Genomic DNA, 18,419 nt, shown 5'->3' on the forward strand with positions numbered 1-18,419 from the left:
CATTTTTCACCGGTTAAGCCAGAGCCGTGCTAATGTTATAATATAAGAAACATGGGTCTAGGGCCTCAATTTTTTTGAAAAAACTTAGCAACTTTTTCTTTGCAAGATTTATCATAATTGTCTTTAATTTTTTTAATTTGTTTTAGTAGGCTCAATATTATTTGGTAGCGTTCAGATTTCAGTATAAATCAGATCCTATATCATTGCGAATGATTACAAATTGCGAAACATATAATAAACACAAAACCACAAGAAAAAAAAAACTTACACCATACGACAAATAATAGAACAAGAAGCCACTCACGTGTTATTAAATCAAATCAATCCGAAACAATCGGACGGTTTGTATTGATTCTTTAAAAACCAAACCAAAACACACTACAACTTTTTCTAATTAATTCACATCCCCGGTTATGTCTGTGATTCCCTCTTTGACTGTATTTGATATCTCCATTGTTTGGAAATCAGCAACCAAGTCTTCTTCTTTCTTCTGCAATAAAAAAAGAGAAGAGAGAAAAGAGCCCATATTTTTCGTTAGCATAACATACAAAGAACGTGAAGAGCATGATCTAAAAAAGGAGAAACTCAGGACCTTCGATACAGGAGGGAATCTTAGCTTCTTCTGTACCATAACCTTCTCTCTGTTTTCATAAAAATCGAAATCATCTAATATAGATGTCTTTGCTGCATAGTTGTTGAAGATGTTCAACACTTCATTCCCTTGTAGCAACCTCACCTATAAATGGAAGACAATGTTTAAACATATATCAGATGAATTCTTGACAATGATTTCACTTTCTTGAGCCTCTTAACAACTATTTTACCTCTTGTGTATCCCTGCTATTGGTTACAGGCTTGTTCTCATTGTTCTCTAGTATTATATGTCGTAGTTGCGGATTTGGAACATCTTTGATGATGTGCCACTTGACCGGAAAATAGCCAGTCCACTTATCTTGCTGCCAAAACTCCATGCTTTTCTCATAATCCACTCTCCCCGTCATCTCAGCTACACCGCAGAATTGGCCACTTGCATTCACCTGAGACCAATAAAACCCGATCAGAGACCACAAAGATGTCGCAAAAAATGAATACTGATATAGAGAAAATCTTACTATATTACCGAGAAGAAAAGGAAAACCGGGCACTTTCCACCTTTCTCTGCAATCTTTTTTTGAGATTCTTGAAATGCAGAGTCTAACTTCTTGTTCCCATTGAGAGTACTAGACCAAACATTGTACTTGATGCTCTTGTGAATGTCGTCTTCGCTATAAGACTTGATCACAAAGAATATTGCTTCCTCATATTTTGTCTGAAAGCTAGGCAGGTTATATTGATCCCTTTTGATCACATATTCTACACCGTTGCTTCTTCCATTCCCTTCAACATCCAACGAACATGACTCACATTCTCCATCTGTAATTTTATGATCTTGGCCATTTGCTAAGTCATTCATGCTGTTACCATTTTCTTTGTTCCTCGCTTTCGCCTTCTCTGTTTCATCCCGATTCAAAGCTCCAGATTTTTTCCTTTGCGGGTCCAACGGGGCTGCAAGTCCACCTCTTTCTTGATTATGCAGTGAGCTTGGAGCATAGCTGCTCTGTAGCCGAACAACAACAACAACAACAAAAAAGATGAGTCAAATCTTCTCAACAAAATGTGAAAGAGAGAAGAAGAAAGGAAGAAAAGATGTTACTTTTCGCGGAGTTTTAGGCCGATCTCCCAAGCCATGACCCGTGAAAGAAGTCTTGCTCTTTGAGTAATAACTGCTGCGGTTATGGCTTGAAGTAGATATGCTCTGTTTCAAAGGTTGGTTATTTGAAGCAATACCATACACATACTTTTCTCCACTAGGATCCCATAAGTATGTTGGCGATGAAACATCTCCTCCATAACCATATTGGTTCTGATAATATCCTTGAGCTGCATACATCTGTGATGAATGAAGCGCGTGACTCGATACACCAACCGAGCTTATAGGCATATAAGTGGGACTAGCATCATAAGATTGAAACCCTGGCATCAAGTAGATCAATGATCCATTTTCCCCTTGCATTACCTTTAAAATCAAGATGAAGATCATAGTCTAAGTAAAACCTCGATTCATCAAGTAATTTGATTAAGGAATGTTTTGATTACCGGGTACTGAACTTCTGTTCCATAACCATAGTATCCATTATCCTTTGCTTCTCCAGCAGAACCATCAATACCTGTAAAAAAAAGAAAAAAAAAAACACGAATTCAGAATACGAACACCAAAAACAAATCTGAATCATCCAAGTTATCAGTGTTTTTTTTATAAAAAAAAGACGCAAAACCTGGATAGTAGAATCCATAGTAACCACCGTAAGGACAAGGCAGGCCTTGATATGTCTCAAGAGTTTCATAATATGGCTCTGATTGGCTCTTCTGAACCCAGAGAGACCAAAACAAGAAGAACACAAGACATATATAATGTTTAAAAAACATCCGATTATAAAAACGCAATCATCTTAATCAAAAGAGAAGAGAGAATAAAATGTTTACCATGGAAGTGGTGGAGGCAGTGACCTTAGCAAGAGAATCAACTTTAAGGTTCTTCACCATATCTTCAATGGCTGAAACATTAAACAAACGTTTCCCTAAGAGATCAGATTCGAAAATCCACCAAGAAACCAATCAATACACAGATATATGCATGTATAGAGTAGACACAAACATTACTGCTCTTTGATTTCTTTTTTCGATGTGAGAAGACAGGTTTGAAACGTGAACTGATGTCTGAATACTTAGTCGTACCGATAAAAACTAACTACTACTATGCGTGAACGATATCTCTATATATATATATATAATTTTTTTTTTCCATATTTTTCTATTTGAAGATAAGACTGTTGAGTCTAATTACAAGAAACAGAGCACTAAGCACATATAGACTGTATATATATATAGATGTATATATGTATGTACAGTTGTTTACACATAGAATTCAGATAAAGGTCAAGCGAAAAAGTCAAAGACTCATAAGAACAACATAGACTACGCACGCTTGTGTGTGTGTATGTACGTGCGTGCGAAAGAGAGAGAGAGTACATTTATGAGGCTGTTTTGGAACATGAGAAGCCAGCGACGACGAAGTAACAGAAGAAATTTTATGTGTTTGATTGAAGAAAAACGAAGAAATTATCGAAACTTTTCAAACAAAGAGAAAATTGAAAACACGGGTGAAGAAGAAACCAAAATCAAACTATCTGTTCTAACTTCTACAAAGGTTTATTTCTCGAGAGCATTAATTAAAAGAAAAAAAAACTAAAAGAAATCTCTTCATCATGAAGAAAACATCAGCAAAAGATAACCTTTTACCTGAAAACAAAGTACAGATACGGAACAGAGAAAAACAGAGAGATGAGAGAGAGAGAGGACGGTAATGGCTGATGATGAAGAAAGAAGAACAGAGAGTTTTTTTTTTTCTTTATTTTTGCTTCCTTTGTTAGTCCTTTTTTATTTTAGTTGCAAAATATAGAAAAAAAAAGAGAGAAAAAGAGGTTGGAAGAGATCCAGATGGAGGGTAGATAATAGTCCACGTCATGGAATCGTGAGATTAGAATGAATATAGACCGTTGGATTAGGCTATCAGACGAAATTAAAACATCTTTTCTTGCCAACTTTTCCATCTGGAATCTATTCTTACACAACTCTCTTCAATGTGCTTCTTCAAAAGGTAATATAAAAGGTTTTAAAAAGAGAATCTTAATTTGGCATTAACTAACACATTAATTCTATTATTTTTTTTATTTTTTCGGGAAAAAATGAAAGGTTCTTATGGAAAAAATGGAAGTTAGGACCAGTTCTCATGGTCGGGTGTAAGAAATAAAAAAGCATAGAATATAATACTTATTAGATAGTTGAAAACAATGGATTTGACCTTGCCCCTCTCTCTCTCTCTCCATGTATCCTTCAATCCGAGCAATACCACAGATGAAAAAAAACCCACAGAAAATGCTTCCTTCTTCCCATTGAAAATAATGATATAAATTAATGAGTTTTAGTATTTTTTTAAAGTATTTTTCTAAGCCACACATATATAATTTTCCTTATATGCAAAAATTTCAAAATACACTCTGAAGAAAAGAGATGAATTTAAGCTTTTTATTAGCCACAAAAAAAAGAGATGGTCAATTTCTATACGCTACAGTTGTTGTTTAGATATTTGTAAATGAAAAGAAGTATTATTTAAGATTGTAGACTAAGAGATCTCATGTTTACTGATATGCTTCCATTATTGCAATCTGAGTTTTCTTTTTAAATTTGTATCATTAGGTGTCAAGTGACACATTTGTATATTTAATTGTATCCATCTACGCTTCCAACCAAAACCCAGATCCAATTCATAATTTCAAAACTGTTCCAGAAAATACGTGGATATCACAAGTCTATAAGTTTAACTATCTAGAAAATGAACTCTAATAAGCTTTACCTTCTCTTTATTAGATTGCGACTAATATATTTTGCATCACCTTACATGACTTTGATTAAATAAAAGGGGTTTTCTCCATTAGTATTATATATCCCAAAGTAGATATTGCTTCGGGATCAAGTATAATTGTCAACATCGCATAAGATGCCAAATAACCAAAAAAAACCATATGAACCTATTTAATACTATAATCCAAATTTATGAAGCGCAAGAGAATTACAAGGTGCCACGTTTTGTCTTTGCCGTGGTCTAAACGTGTCTGCTTCACAACTATATGATAGTTTTTTCAGTTTTCTTTTCGTCTATTATTTTCCTTTTATGTATCTAGAAAAGTTCTGTTTGTAATATGTGCTTACGTATGTATAAGAAGTTTGTAAGATTGCATAAAATAAATAGCAATTTTTATAGGCTACAAGTATTCAACCAAAATCTATAGCTGTATTGATTCAATCTTAGATAATTTTGTTGACTTTGGCATCAACATGTAAATACAATAAAGCTTTGGGTTTAATCATGTAATCTTTAAATTGAAGGGTACAATATGGTAAGAGAAAATAATTAAGGGGCTAATTCTGAATATTTTAATCTTGACTCTGGAACGAGTCGACAAGAGCCGTTGATGAAAAAAAGAAACAAACGAACTAAGAGCCCGTTTAAAGCCTTAACGTTGGGCTTTACCAAATGGAATCAAAACAATTTGGGCCTTTTAAGACGGATTTCAAATGGGGATTTTCACTTTTTTATTGAAAGGCCCAATTAAGTCTCTCAAATTGTCAAGCCTTGTTCTTGATTCAGGCAAGTTGATGTGATTGAACGGAAACCTTACAAAGGGTAGCAAAAGGTTCTAAAACAGTGGGATTCTACAGGATAAGCGTTTATCGTTCGTGAGAATTGCAGGCTTCAAAGCTTGTCGAGTATGGCTCTGAGATGTGGTTGAAGAAGGTTTGTGGTTGTACTCATATGAACCACGTACGATAGTTTTCCATTAACCAATTCAAATCCTCTGCTTATCTCCTTGACCTGTATTGTATTGTATTGGAGAAGACAAACAAACAAACAAACAAAAATCCCAATTAGAGATGAAAAAGTTGAGTGCAGAGTGGAGTTGGGTAACTTCAAAATCCCTTAATCATTTTAAGCCTTTAACCTTGGATGCGTTTCCCACAAGCTCACTTTTGAGTGTGATCGATTGCTCATCTACATTGTATGTTCCTTTCTGAGATCGATTTTAATCAGAATCAAGAAACAATTGAGTTTTGCAGAGTTCGTTATAGATGATCTAAGGGAAATTAGGAGCTACCTGGACCTCGACGAGACCTGTGCTCTGAGCTATGACGACTTCAATGGAACCGTCCGGCTTCGGCCGAAAATAACCGCTCTCTGCGTGCATCGGCTCTCCTGAATCCAACTTCCATGTCTTCTGCGTATACGCAATCACCGGCTACACAACAACAACAACAGTTTCGAAGATGATAGTACCGACTCTCTCGATTCAATTAGAATTCGATCGAATCCAGGAAACCATGAATCGAGGGTTCAAGGAAAGGAGCGAGAAGTGATTGTTTACCTTGCCGGAATGTGAGAAACGGAGCTCTTCGCCGTAGCGGAAGGAAGGTATGGTTGGGTATTCACCTTCGCCTTGCCCTCTCCACGTTCCCAATAGATACGACAACGGCGCGACGAAGGGGTGTAACGGCGGCGATTCTGCCGGCGTTGACCGTCGACTTTCGTGGTCTTGCATCTAATCTCCGATTTTCAACTTTTGGAGAAACAGTCGTCTTTTCTCTGGACTGGACTGGACTAGTCAGTACACGAAACGTGAAGCGTGGATCTTACGCGTGTAAAATGCGCGTGCGTTTTTTTTTTTTAACAAGGTAAATCCCAATCTGCTAAACCATGCCCAATATGAGTAGGCTTAGACCTGGGCCTCGAATTATTTTGATAATCATAAGTTTATTATTTGCAGTAATTGTCTCAGTTTTGGTGAAAGCTCTTAATCGACCACAAGTTTGGCCATCCTTCAAACAAGCTGTGCGTGAAATACATTGGTCTCTTTTTCGGATTGGAAGTTAAAGTTTGAATTGTAGTTGTAGTCAGTCTTATGTCGTTGTTGGTCATCCAAGGTGTAGCTCCATGAAATTTTTATTGGTGAGAGAGTTTTTACTTTTGTGTACGGCTTTCATGTCTTTCCTTTTTCGGTGGTATTTTAGTAGTGTCTTAGAGTTAGGCCTTGACCTCAGTTGTTTACAGGTAATTTAGGTGTGAAGTTTGTGTTTGTAATACCATGTTACACCTTTGGCTTCATTAATAGAATAATAAATGGAAAGGAAAAAAAATAGTTTTCTAATAGAATAGTACTTATGTAAATGTTTCTTTTTGTTAAAACGTATGTAAACGTTTGCCGTAAGGCCGTACGTTAACCAAATGAAATTCTGTAACACTTTTAAAAATGTTCGAGGACTCTATCGATGAAAAATAGCATTAATAACATCTACCAAGTTGATAAAAAAAATTTGGAAGTTTGACTGATAGAACATAAAAATAAACGATGATTGATCATGGTTGAAGAAAAAAAATCTATACAGAGATAAAAGAGAGAATCAAGGGGAGAACACAATTCCTTTGTCCGTCAAATTTATGAAAGGGACCTTTTCCTCCCTCCCACTTCTCACTTTCTTTGGAATACAGAAAATACATTCTCGCCATCCCATTTCTTTTCCTCTCTTTTCTTAATTAATCACTGTGTCTTTTTTCCTTACTTTCCCACCTTATTTCTTCATTTCTCATGTTCACAAAAAAAAGAAATTACCAAACAAAAAAAAACTCATAAATCTTAAAACTACCGAATCACTAAAAAATAGAAGATTTATTTCCCTGTAACATTTTGTTCAAAATCCTTCATGGCTTCCCCAAAATTTAGACATGAAAGGTAAATGTTGCAATCTTTAGCTCCAGTTCTTTAACCAAAAAACAATAAACAAAGATATACGTACCTCGACGTGCAGACTAATCCTTTAGCTAGATACTATTCAACAAGACATGAAGATGAGGCTATAACGTTCGTGACACCAAGTAATGTCCGCATTTGGATAATAAAGGAACTCTCAACCCAAACTGACCATTTTAACAAAAAGATTTAATATTTCTTCATTGAAACAGGTTTCTCTGATCTGGAATACTCGCCGTGCTTTCTCGCTGGCGATGTTTTCGAAGCCTGGAAAAAAGCTTGACTCCTCCGAGGTGAGTACACGCGAGGCTTCCTTAAGTATAATGATCGTAATTTGCATATCTATTAGCCCATAGTTGCGATGATGTTCCTTTTTCCTTTTCTTGTGCAGACAAGTCATCATGTCTCATCCTTGGGGCCAAAAGAATCGGCTAATCATTCAAATTATCCACCGTTAGATATCGTTCATCAATCTCCACAACCACGCAAAGAGATGCAGAAGGCACAGTTGGATCCCAAGAAGATGGAAAATCTTATAAAACCAGAGCCGGTTGGATTCAGCAATCACCACCGTCCAATCCCCAGTCCGAAAATCCCATCTTCACCCGGTTCCAACATGACCGAGTCACAAATGGTCAATACATTAAACTTAAACACCAAACCAAACAGCAACAGTAACAGCAATAGCAATATGAGCTCAAGAAGCAACAGCATAGAGAGCACTTCCTCTAATCCCTCTAAGCCACACACAGGTGGTGACATAAGATGGGACGCTGTGAATATGTTGACCTCTAGAGGAGTCCAGCTCGGGATCAGCGATTTCCGGCTTTTGAAACGTCTCGGTAATGGAGACATTGGAAGTGTTTTCCTCGTCGAGCTTAGAGGAACCAACACCTATTTCGCCATGAAAGTGATGGACAGGGCTTCCTTGGCTAGCAGAAACAAGCTGTTGCGAGCTCAAACAGAGAGAGAGATTTTGTCTCAGCTTGATCACCCGTTCTTGCCCACGTTATACTCTCACTTCGAGACCGATAAACACTATTGCTTGGTCATGGAGTTTTGCGGCGGTGGCAATCTCTATTCCTTGAGACAGAAGCAACCTAACAAGTGCTTCACCGAAGAAGCAGCGAGGTTAGTATCAAAGGAGTGTAGGAAGAAACAGAACATTTCTCTGTAGAATTCAAAAATCGATATAATTTAGGGTTTTCTTTAATTTCTTACAGATTCTTTGCTTCCGAAGTGCTATTGGCATTGGAGTACTTGCACATGCTCGGAATCGTATACCGAGATTTGAAGCCGGAGAATGTTCTGGTAAGAGACGACGGACACATTATGCTTTCCGATTTCGATTTATCTCTCCGATGCTCAGTCAGTCCAACTCTCGTCAAATCCTCCTCCGTTCACGGCGGCGGCAGCGGAAGCGGTCGGCCTATCGGGCTAATCGACGAGGAATCGACGGTCCAAGGCTGTGCCCAGCCGTCCACCTTCTTCCCGCGGATCCTACAATCCTCGAAGAAGAATCGAAAGGCGAAATCTGACTTCGGGCTTTTCGTCAACGGATCCTTGCCGGAGCTCATGGCGGAGCCAACAAACGTTAAATCGATGTCATTCGTCGGGACACACGAGTATTTAGCACCGGAGATCATCCGCGGAGAAGGACACGGAAGTGCCGTCGATTGGTGGACCTTGGGAATCTTCATCTACGAGCTTCTCTACGGATCGACGCCGTTTAAAGGACAAGGGAACCGCGCGACGCTCAACAACGTGATTGGGCAGGCGCTGAGATTCCCGGAGCTTCCTCATGTGAGTTCGGCGGCGAGAGATCTCATCAAGGGACTTTTGGTCAAAGAACCACAAAAACGGATCGCTTACAAACGAGGCGCGACGGAGATCAAGCAGCATCCCTTCTTCGAAGGTGTGAATTGGGCGCTAATCCGGAGCGCGATGCCGCCGCATGTACCGGAACCGGTGGATTTGGCGTGTTACGCGAGCAAGGACAAAGAGTCTACCGGCGGCGGAAAGAAGAGCAACAATGGTGCCGGTGGTTGTTGCAGTACTGGCGGTGGTGATAATAAAACTAACGGCGTTAGTACTAGTAACCCTAGTTGCCATGATCCTGGTTACATTGATTTCGAATATTTTTAGCAATTGAAAATTACTTTTTGTTCATTTTTTTTTTTTGGGTGTCATTAGCAAAATTGATAATGACTATATACTTCTTTCAAGCAATTATTACCGTCTGTCCGTCTTTCTTCTATGATATCAATGAAATATGTTGCGGACGAGAAATATAATACCCTCTTTGATAATTGTTCTTCACATTTCTAGACACTTTTTTAATTTGATAATTGTTTTTTTTATTCAACGGTTTAAATTTAATAGAGTTCAATAGAGAAGAGTATTATTTTAGATAGTTTTATTTGAAAAGAAAAATTGAGGGAATTCTTTTTTATTAAAACAATGATGTTAATTCCACTATCTGTGTTTTTGTATCTCCAAAATTAAAAAACATTCATGTAAAAATCAAAAGAATATAAATAGAGAATCAAAATTGATTCCATTCATTCGTAAAGGATTGATTACATCTCTTAATAATGGAATTGAGGAAAAATTGATGACAAGACTCAACAATTTTTCTGGTTTATCAGCATATATACATTGGCCTCGTATAGATAAGTTGGTGGATTTATATAGTTGGGCCGGCCATGAAATCTACGATACCGTGGCAGTTGTTTACTGGAATAAGGAAATGACAGGTAGATGAATCTAACGGTTCAAATTTCACCAATAAAGTCATCGAACGACAGCTGGATCATAGTCAAAGATGTTTGACTACCGACAATGTAGTTTTAATCTTGGCCGCCAAAATTTACGCGTTTCATATCTTGGCCGTCAATTGCTTTTATCCCTCACCTATAAATAGTGTTCTCCTCTTTCAGAAAATCTAATCTCTAACATCATCTTCCTCTTTGCCTCTGACTTTTGTTTCCTTACCTAACATCATCTTTCTTCCTTTTGTTCTCTCCCGGGGTTCCCAAAGAAGATTTGGAACCGATCATCGTTCCTATATACGAGGGTTTTCACTTTTCACGGATTCTTTCTAAAATTGGGTTTCTAAATTCCATCGTTGGGGTTTTTTGTCCATGCAATTTACTTATCGCTTTTGTATTTTAGATTTTGGAGGATGCTCTGATCGATCGGTGATGGAGTTCGATTGATCTTTGTCACGCGTTTTCTCTACCCTACGTCTCGTTTGTTTTCTGTTCTTGCGGATTATTTTATTTGGAAGCGAATTCTGATCCGATCATCGTTGCCTTGCCGCATCTGAATTTTCACTTTTCACGGAGTATTTGCTTTTCTATGTTTGGTCTCTAGAATGCATCGGTGGCGTTTTCTGTTCCATCTAAGTAATAACTTCTTCTTGTTTTGTTGTGCTTAGATTGTGGTGGATCCTTGATTTGATCGATATCGGCTTTGGTTGATTGTTTTCACGCGATTTCTCTTTTGGCGGTTTATTACGTGTTTCTGTTTTTTATCTAAAGTTTTAATTTTCATATTAAATAAGCCGTCTTTTTCCCCTGTTCTAAGCGTAACATGTTTCTCGTTTTGATATAGAACATCAAGGCAACTAGCATCGGGATGGCTCAGATCAATCTTCTTTCCCCGTTTTAGGTTTTATGGTTTCTCGTGCTACATTTTTTTCCCCCTGATTTACTCTCCTTCGTTATAGATTCTTTTTATTCGAAGAAGTATGCTCTGTCTTATTGTGTTTTCCAGATCTTTTTCACCAGATACTTCACTCTGTCTCTCTGCGGTGCACACAAATTTAGATGTAAGACGGATCATAAATTCGTTCGAGATGGGTTTGTTCTTATTTTTGTTTGCCAACAACTCTTTTTCGATGGCTCGATATGTGGTTTTCCAGGTTCCTTTCTCAATCTGTTGGTTTTTACGTTCTCCTAGGAAATGTGTTGAGATTCTGGTGGGAGCCTAAAACTCTTGTCTTTTTGCTAGTGATTGTTGAGATTCCAAAAGAGAAAAGCATTGGGATACTAGTTGGTCTCTGTTTTGGTGTATTTGTTTCTAACTACAAATGCTTCTCTTTATACGAATTACTTTCCTTCGCTGTAGGGAAGATGAGTACTGAAGGAGTGAAGGACCCAAGTCCCATTCTTGATTTATTTGGCTCGCTGGATGGCTATTCATCTACAGTCTTCATCTTTGTGACCTCTTTTGTTTGTTTTTCCTTTTCTCTGTTTTGGTTCCTTATCTTACCTGGCGACACGATCGATTTTCCTTCCCCTTATTTCTTCTGGACCTTTTCTGATTTTATAGTCTGCATCTATTCTATGGTTTGAATGCTAATCAGTTTTACTTGAGATGGTAACTTCTCTTTCTATATGAATTAGTTAATTCGATTTGTATAGTAATTTTGGTTGATGCAAGGTGGAATTTCTGGTTCGACCTGTTTTGTTTGTAGTACATCCGGAGTTCTTTCAAGGCTCTGCATGGTTATCTCATCACGGATTATTTTGAAGCTTCCAGTCTTTTGATGGATTCAGGTGTCATGAGTTTCTTTTTGCCCTGGTGTCGTGAGAATTACTATTGATCGTTATAGATTAATGGGTATTCAGGTCAAGCTATCTCCGAGCTCTTCATTGGTTGTCTCAAGGAAAGATTTGGGGTTCTCTCTTTCCTTTTTTTTTTTTTTTTGATTTCATAATGCTACTTCTCTCTCCGGGTTTATGTTGTTGGGTTTTGTTAGCAACTTTTTGTGCTCACTGAAGGTATATGGCTCTGTTTGCTTTGTTCAACTATCCAATATATGGATTTCTGGCAATGTCTATCTCTCCAACGGCACAAGGTAACGCTGAAGTTTCTTCCAAGTATTTGCTACTCCTTCTACATATGGAAACGTTTTGTTTGGATAGTTCTTTTGTGTAGTCTCTGGTGATCAGTTTGCCGGGTGGGTTGAAGCTCAGAAACTTTGGCTCTTGATGGGTTTGTTCCCTTTACTAGCTCCTATTTGTTGTCTAGTAGATAAGTTTTTGCGACGAATTTCCCCAAGTATTTTGTAGACCTTTTACAGTAGCATGCATGGGAAGAAATCTTTGTTGTAGATTGTAGAGCTTTGAAGAGAAAGTATCATTGCTCAGGGAAGAATGGTCTGCTTATGATCAGGTTTCTGAGTACTTCGCACCTATACATCATATTGCCTACATATACTTTTTTGCTGGATGGCTATTTTGAGCAAGATACTGTGTTTGGTCGGGTGTTTCCAGATTTTTCTGCAGAGTATACACCCATTTGGATGAAATATGATGATTTATGTGTCCCTTGTTCTTACTCATTATCCTTTTCTGGTTCGGTTTCTCTAATAAAGTGGTAGTTGCATTGAACGTCTTCAACTATTCTACATATTGATCTTTTCCAGTAGCATGGGTTTCCAGTAGCATGGCATGGGTTTGTTCATTACTGTCTCATCGACTATCTTCGCCTTTTTTGAAGTAAGCTTTGGACTGTTCAGACCACAAGTTTGTAATTCTGTAAGAAAAAAAAAGTTATTTCGCTCGGTCTTCTTACCCCAGATAGGAGTCTTATTATGGTCTGTGGCAGGAAAACTCTCAAGACTTTCTCAGCGGTTTCAAGATGTGGTTATACCAATTTTCATTTGTCTTTTCTTCTTCAGTCTTCTCTGCTAACTCTGGTGGTTTCTTCCTTTCCCTATATTGGTTACTATTGACTTCTCTACAAAGTCTCCTTCACTCTGATAGTGGAAAAGAACCAACGCAGCGTCTGCATAAGGAGACACGGAAGCATCGGCGTAGTCACTCACCTCATCCTCGTCGCGGCCGTTGTGGAAGTATGGACGATATGTTTCTCAGTTTCAGGGGAACAGATCTGTACTCAAAAGTATTTCTCAGCCATCTTCACAAAGCTTTCACCGACAACGCGATCCATATTCAGATTGATTTCCGGCTGGGATTCCAGAAACTGGTAAAGCAAATTCTTGTCTGTGTACCTTTTTGAGAATTTCCGAGTCCTTGAAACACAATCTCATAGTTTGACTGACACAGGAATATGGTTTCGAAGCTTATGGAGGAGCTTGTTCTAGATCTTCCAGACAGATTCTTCTCTTCACCAGTGTCTGCCGAATTGATTGGAACAAGTATATACCCGTCATTAGACAGTTCTTATGAAGAATGATATAGAGAGCAGATCAAGAAACGTAAGTCAAAACAGATGATAAGAAGGGTCAAAACCGAGCCCTCCCCTCAGGACACGTGACCAGCAAGATGGGCCAAGACTTCTGAAAAACTGCCACGTGTGGATTCTACTTGGCCAGGTGGTGAATTTCAAGAGCGGGGGCTTGAGGATATAAAATTAAGTTTTGGTGAGGACAAAGGGAAAGGTGGGAGAGAGATCGATAACAATGTCGGGAGCACAAGGAGCAGAGCCGGTGGGATCAAGGACGGCGACGACGTACGAGTCGGTGGATGGAGGACAGAACAAGACGAAACTTGATATAAGGTCAAAGGAAGACGAAGGTGGGATTCAAGTTGATAAGATTCAAGACAAGGTCTCTGATGCTGCTGGTCTAGGAGGACCTGTGTTTGGTGCTGGTAAAGACGACAAGAAGCAGGATCTTGGTGTTACTGGCACCGGCTAGATCTCTCTGTTCACTGCTGTGAAATATGTGCATACTCACTCAAGTCTTTTTGTAGTCATGTTAAGTCAGACGGTTTGTTTGTTTAAGAATAAAGAAAAAACCAATTAATAAATGTATCCTGCTTTTGGTTACAAAGATGGAATAACACCGTTTGAACATGCTAGATGTGTCCAGAAAGAAACAAAACATGAAAAGCTTTAAAATAGAAAAAACGACCACGGTGGGACTCGAACCCACAATCTCCCGCTCCGGAGGCGAGCGCCTTATCCATTAGGCCACGCGGTCATCTTGCTGCGTTTCTTTTCTTCTTCTCTATGTCGTTTCAAATAGTTTCTACATTCCACAGTTATTATTAGGGACTGTGTTTGTGTAATCCATGTCGTCTCGAATCATCAACCATCTGCAAACATACTTCTTCGTAGCTGTTTCAAGACCTCTGTTTTAAATTGATAAAAATTATCAATTTTATGTTTGTTGATTTTATTCGGAAAAAAAATACACTTTTTTCACTTGTGTGACGAAGATGAATCCAAAGAGAAAAAAAAAAAAATCCAAGTTCTATAGATACAGTCCTCTTTTACTTCTTGAGGCAAACTTTAAGCCAGCAACTGGATTTTGATTACTTGAAGCCAACACCTCTAAGTTAAACATCATAATTATATGGCTTTTGTAATCTTGTTGCTAGCCTTTCCCCTGGACAATTTTCATGAAGAAGATTCATCACCCTCCATGGGCAAGTCTGGTTGTGTTGCCCATTCAGTCCACGACCCATCATAGACTGGCACATCGGTTTTCCCCAGCCGGTGAAGTCCCTAGCAGAGCAAAGCGACTAAGTCAGTCTCCCCTCCCCTCCACCGTTTATAATCAGATCTCAAATTAAAATTGGTGGATGAAATTAGTTACCATTGCCAGGATGCAAGCTGTTACGCCAGTCCCACACGAGGCCATAATAGGCTTCTCTAGTGAGATGTCTGCACCAAAAAATCCTTGAGATCTTAAAGATACTGCTTTTATGTAAATATGATAGTGCAACTCAATCCTTAAGTGGAGATGAATAGCTTACCTTCTTGTTCAAATCGTTTCTTTAGCTCTTCCGCTGGTAACAGTGTTTGAGAAGAATCAAACATCTGCACAAAAAAAAATTTCACATCAACTCTTAGGGGCAGGAAGTGATGAAAGGAAGCAAATTCTCTAGAATTTGTGATAAGAGCCCTCTCAGGGTTACCTGTGGGAAAGGGACACACTTGCTTCCAGGGACATGACCGCTTCTTATTCCCTTACGGGGTTCTGGAGCAGTACCATCAAACCTGTGAAAAATGGCATAAATCTACTACATCAAAACGATACAATGAGTATCAACTCATTATGAACCAACCCTAGAGAAGGCATTTCATCAGTCGAAACAAGTGATAACTTTCCACATCATAGTACCTGGCTTTGGACCGAGCATCTATATGTTGAAAAGTCTGATCCTCCATATTGTTCTTGACCTGTGAATTGATCAAAGAGAGCCATCAACTCAAAACCAGGTATCTACAGACAAAAATCTATCAATATACTAAATTATAGCAGAAATTATATTTTCACAATTGACTTTTGTCCAAAGGCTTGCTTCAGAATTGATACTGAGTTGTACTTTCAAAACCACAAACAAGATATAGACCAAATTAAAGAACTTTAAGCTGGGTAAAATTTAGGATTTTTATATGAAGATTTGAATTTGTGATTCAACAGACAGAATAATCGTAGAAATAATCTATTTATACAACATCAATATGTAGACAAAATCATTCAGCCAATGCAAACCTGATCAAGTGTCCACACTAGATGTGGCTGGAACTTCGTCTGAAAGGTTATTGGACTGACCTGTGAAACCACGTGAGACAAAATTGATATGGCGAGAAAGAACACATCTTCACAACTAAGATCTCACCATGAATATACAAAAAGACAAAATCCATTTCCCGAAGGAGACTTACGGTTTGTCCTTGATAGATTTTCTCTATAGCCTCACTGGCGGCACTGGCTTTCAGAATAGCATCACCTGATGCACTGGATTCAACATCATAACCTGAAGCACGCCATCTTGGTAGACCTCCATCGAGTACCCAAACTTTGCCATGTCCAAAAACTCTGAACATCCTATTTAAAGGAGGAAATAAAGGAGGACACATCAATGTCAACAATACTTGAAAGAAGACACTGAATAACGAACAGGATTTAGAGACAAACGAGAGCCATAACTCACCACCATACACGAGCTGCACTAAATATACCCTTTGCATCATAAACAACCACTCCATCTTTGTTCTCGATACCAAGAGCAGAACAACCAGCAGCAAAAGCTTCCTCAGATGGCAACATATGTGGCAACTGTTACAAGTAATTAATATTCCATAATGTAGCTTAGATGATTACCATTTATAGTACACATCACAAGCAAGAATAACAGCAAAGAGTCGAGATTATTCATTTGATCTCACAAAAGAAACAGCTATATGCTCTCTGAATCTAGTATGCTGTATATATATCTTGAAAATGGCAGCAAAAGAAGATACTAGATATCGGTAAGGTTTCACTTATTCATAAAAGTGATAGCAATGTGAAGTCGAGAACTTAGATACAAATAACATGGTTACATCTTTCCGGAATGAAAAAGATATTGATTCTTACACTTGTTGTTCGATCCGATATTCCATCCAAATCAAAGAAGAGAGCACCAGGAATATGAGCAACCTGTAGGAAAGGACAAAGTCTAAGTCCATAAGCAGCAACTAGTGTACTAACTGTATTAGAAGCTTTTGTTTCAGTACTAAAGTGTGTTTGCGCTCATCCAGAACGAATGCAAGCCATACAATTTTGGAACCAAGAGTATATCTATTTGACCAAACTCTCACCTGATATTCTTGGATCGGATTCCGTTGCTCTTCTGGCATGTACCATGAAGCATCCAAAACCTGAGAAGAATAGATACAAATAAGTTTTTAAGTATGGCAGACAAAGTTTTGAAGAAGTCAACTGGCACAACAGGGTTACCCACCTTCAAATCAGGCTCTTTAAGATTAGCATGAAGCCAATCAACAGAAACAACAGGTTCATTGGCTGATACAGATGATGTCGAGTAGCCAGCTTTTGGTTCAATTCCAGAAGAAGCCATGGCTCGACGAGCCCATGAAGTTGAGTTATAGGCTGTGGAAACGGAGCCTAACTGAGAGTGGAATGCTCTCTTCTGCAAACACCACACAAGAAACGGAAGACCACCCAAAGTGTCAACTTTATAAACAAAGAACGAAACTGAGCAATTCACATTCCCTAATTTCCGTTTAGAAACTCAAGCAATATAGACCTCATCACCAATTAAAAACCCCAATTTCCCAATTTAAAACCTTTTCGAAAGCTCCAAAATCCCACTAGAACTACTGACAAATTATACAAACAAATCCAATGAACGAGCAGAACCCAGAAGCTCAAAGCAGCGATCAAACGTATACTAAATTAAGAAAAGATCGAGAATCAAATTCGACTTACACTAAGAAAAGCGGCGAGATTGAGAGTCTTTTGGGGGAGAAGAGAAGAGAGACAAGGAGTAATCATGCGGTGACTAGCGGCCAAGAAACTTCTGGTGAAAAGGGTGGAGGCCATTTCACCTCAATCCACAGAATACAATGCAACAAACAAAAATTGCTTAATTTTTTTCCTGTCAGATTGATTCTCTCTAGAAAGACCAAAAAGTTAGCAACTTTGCAAAGCGTTTTTTATTAGTACGGATGATTTTTTTTTTTGTCACTGCCGCCACGAACTGGTCAGGTGGAGAGACACGACGACTAGGGCGTCGCCGTTTTGATGGAACGTGATTACAAAACAAAGTAATCCGGTTTAAACAATCTGAACAGAACCGAAACTGTACCGAAATAACCGATTCAAAAATCAAACCAGTAGAATATAAATAGCAAAGTTTGTACGAAAAAACTGAATGAATTAGGTCACAGAAGTCGGTGTTGAGAGAAATTAAAGTTGAGTGAGAAATATGGGGAGAACGGTGCTTTCACGAAGTGAAAAGCAGAAGAGGATGGAGGATCATCGTGAAGACATGGCAATGTATTTGCGTCGAGTGATGGAGTCCGATGTAAGTAATTCCTTTGGAGAGAGATGATTATCATCTATACTATACTATATAGGTGTTGTTTGTTTTTCGTTAAATATTCTGATTTTTGCTTATATATATATTGCTCTAATTGTGTGTGTTAGGGTTCGATGTTGATCATTTGGGCCCAAGCAAACCAAGCTTATTTTTGCTTATATATATGTTGATCACTTGTGGCCCTTATTTTTACATAAAAAGTTTTGAA

General features: G+C 38.3%; 5 protein-coding genes and 1 non-coding gene across 12 annotated transcripts; 2 read left to right on the forward strand and 4 right to left on the reverse strand.

Annotated features, from left to right (window-relative positions):
- Positions 1-160: 160 nt before the first annotated feature.
- Positions 161-3,490, reverse strand: LOC18009296 (YTH domain-containing protein 1). 3 transcript variants are annotated; one of them, XM_024157104.1, is made up of 10 exons: positions 3,340-3,490; positions 2,524-2,594; positions 2,316-2,406; positions 2,137-2,207; positions 1,694-2,056; positions 1,462-1,597; positions 1,121-1,377; positions 825-1,037; positions 593-736; positions 161-490 (listed from the first exon to the last, which is right to left on the reverse strand). In XM_024157104.1, exons 2-10 carry the CDS (start codon positions 2,581-2,583, stop codon positions 395-397), a joined length of 1,431 nt encoding a protein of 476 aa, XP_024012872.1. In that variant the 5' UTR covers positions 2,584-2,594; positions 3,340-3,490; the 3' UTR covers positions 161-394. The 3 variants fall into 3 exon arrangements, with proteins under 3 accessions (XP_024012872.1, XP_006389903.1, XP_006389902.1); XM_006389841.2 differs by having other exon boundaries at positions 1,121-1,597; positions 3,340-3,489; XM_006389840.2 differs by lacking the exon at positions 3,340-3,490 and adding an exon at positions 3,070-3,168 and having other exon boundaries at positions 1,121-1,597.
- A 1,686-nt stretch (positions 3,491-5,176) lies between these two features.
- On the reverse strand, positions 5,177-6,274 carry LOC18009098 (UPF0678 fatty acid-binding protein-like protein At1g79260). The gene is made up of 4 exons (XM_006389843.2): positions 6,021-6,274; positions 5,754-5,894; positions 5,601-5,669; positions 5,177-5,473 (listed from the first exon to the last, which is right to left on the reverse strand). The coding sequence occupies exons 1-4, from the start codon at positions 6,192-6,194 to the stop codon at positions 5,354-5,356; spliced, it is 504 nt and encodes a 167-aa protein (XP_006389905.1). The 5' UTR covers positions 6,195-6,274; the 3' UTR covers positions 5,177-5,353.
- Positions 6,275-7,226: 952 nt separating this feature from the next.
- On the forward strand, positions 7,227-9,558 carry LOC18008419 (serine/threonine-protein kinase AGC1-7). Its single transcript, XM_024156703.1, is given in 3 exon segments — positions 7,227-7,720; positions 7,723-8,531; positions 8,624-9,558. Coding segments are annotated over 3 exon segments (1,797 nt in total). The 5' UTR covers positions 7,227-7,654; the 3' UTR covers positions 9,546-9,558.
- An 804-nt stretch (positions 9,559-10,362) lies between these two features.
- On the forward strand, positions 10,363-14,229 carry LOC18008180. Of its 4 annotated transcripts, none has more exons than XM_024156690.1 (4): positions 10,363-11,325; positions 11,532-12,907; positions 13,017-13,397; positions 13,478-13,609. In XM_024156690.1, the coding sequence occupies exons 2-4, from the start codon at positions 12,860-12,862 to the stop codon at positions 13,598-13,600; spliced, it is 552 nt and encodes a 183-aa protein (XP_024012458.1). In that variant the 5' UTR covers positions 10,363-11,325; positions 11,532-12,859; the 3' UTR covers positions 13,601-13,609. The 4 variants fall into 4 exon arrangements, 3 of the variants coding, with proteins under 3 accessions (XP_024012458.1, XP_024012460.1, XP_024012464.1); XM_024156692.1 differs by having other exon boundaries at positions 10,363-11,232; XR_002899657.1 differs by lacking the exon at positions 13,478-13,609 and having other exon boundaries at positions 10,363-12,946.
- A 53-nt stretch (positions 14,230-14,282) lies between these two features.
- TRNAR-CCG lies at positions 14,283-14,355 on the reverse strand. The gene has a single exon. It is a non-coding gene; the product is annotated as a tRNA-Arg (tRNA).
- A 154-nt stretch (positions 14,356-14,509) lies between these two features.
- Positions 14,510-17,858, reverse strand: LOC18008062 (thiosulfate/3-mercaptopyruvate sulfurtransferase 1, mitochondrial). 2 transcript variants are annotated; one of them, XM_006389846.2, is made up of 12 exons: positions 17,599-17,858; positions 17,111-17,299; positions 16,968-17,027; positions 16,744-16,806; positions 16,319-16,443; positions 16,050-16,212; positions 15,877-15,936; positions 15,502-15,560; positions 15,296-15,377; positions 15,134-15,197; positions 14,974-15,041; positions 14,510-14,882 (listed from the first exon to the last, which is right to left on the reverse strand). In XM_006389846.2, exons 1-12 carry the CDS (start codon positions 17,710-17,712, stop codon positions 14,775-14,777), a joined length of 1,155 nt encoding a protein of 384 aa, XP_006389908.1. In that variant the 5' UTR covers positions 17,713-17,858; the 3' UTR covers positions 14,510-14,774. The 2 variants fall into 2 exon arrangements, with proteins under 2 accessions (XP_006389908.1, XP_024012454.1); XM_024156686.1 differs by lacking the exons at positions 17,111-17,299; positions 17,599-17,858 and having other exon boundaries at positions 16,315-16,443; positions 16,968-17,020.
- Between the last annotated feature and the right edge of the window lie 561 nt (positions 17,859-18,419).

This window comes from Eutrema salsugineum, unplaced genomic scaffold, assembly GCF_000478725.1.
Source record: "Eutrema salsugineum unplaced genomic scaffold, Eutsalg1_0 scaffold_9, whole genome shotgun sequence".
Classification (NCBI taxonomy): domain Eukaryota; kingdom Viridiplantae; phylum Streptophyta; class Magnoliopsida; order Brassicales; family Brassicaceae; genus Eutrema; species Eutrema salsugineum.

Bases quoted from the DNA above. Each gene is read 5' to 3' on its own strand.
- LOC18009296 (XM_006389841.2), bottom strand. From the start codon at position 2,583: ATGGTGAAGAACCTTAAAGTTGATTCTCTTGCTAAGGTCACTGCCTCC. The intron at 2,407-2,523 runs GTAAACATTTTA...CTCTGGGTTCAG, and splicing joins CTGCCTCCACCACTTCCATG to AAGAGCCAATCAGAGCCATA. The intron at 2,208-2,315 runs GTTTTGCGTCTT...TTTTTTTTACAG, and splicing joins CTATGGATTCTACTATCCAG to GTATTGATGGTTCTGCTGGA.
- LOC18009098 (XM_006389843.2), bottom strand. From the start codon at position 6,194: ATGCAAGACCACGAAAGTCGACGGTCAACGCCGGCAGAATCGCCGCCG. The intron at 5,895-6,020 runs GTAAACAATCAC...GTTGTTGTGTAG, and splicing joins GTTTCTCACATTCCGGCAAG to CCGGTGATTGCGTATACGCA. The intron at 5,474-5,600 runs GTTAAAGGCTTA...AATACAATACAG, and splicing joins TTGTGGGAAACGCATCCAAG to GTCAAGGAGATAAGCAGAGG.
- LOC18008180 (XM_024156690.1), top strand. From the start codon at position 12,860: ATGGGTTTGTTCATTACTGTCTCATCGACTATCTTCGCCTTTTTTGAA. The intron at 12,908-13,016 runs GTAAGCTTTGGA...GGTCTGTGGCAG, and splicing joins CTATCTTCGCCTTTTTTGAA to GAAAACTCTCAAGACTTTCT. The intron at 13,398-13,477 runs GTAAAGCAAATT...TGACTGACACAG, and splicing joins GGCTGGGATTCCAGAAACTG to GAATATGGTTTCGAAGCTTA.
- LOC18008062 (XM_006389846.2), bottom strand. From the start codon at position 17,712: ATGGCCTCCACCCTTTTCACCAGAAGTTTCTTGGCCGCTAGTCACCGC. The intron at 15,198-15,295 runs GTAACCCTGAGA...TTTTTTGTGCAG, and splicing joins AGTGTGTCCCTTTCCCACAG to ATGTTTGATTCTTCTCAAAC. The intron at 14,883-14,973 runs GTAACTAATTTC...TTGCTCTGCTAG, and splicing joins CAGCTTGCATCCTGGCAATG to GGACTTCACCGGCTGGGGAA.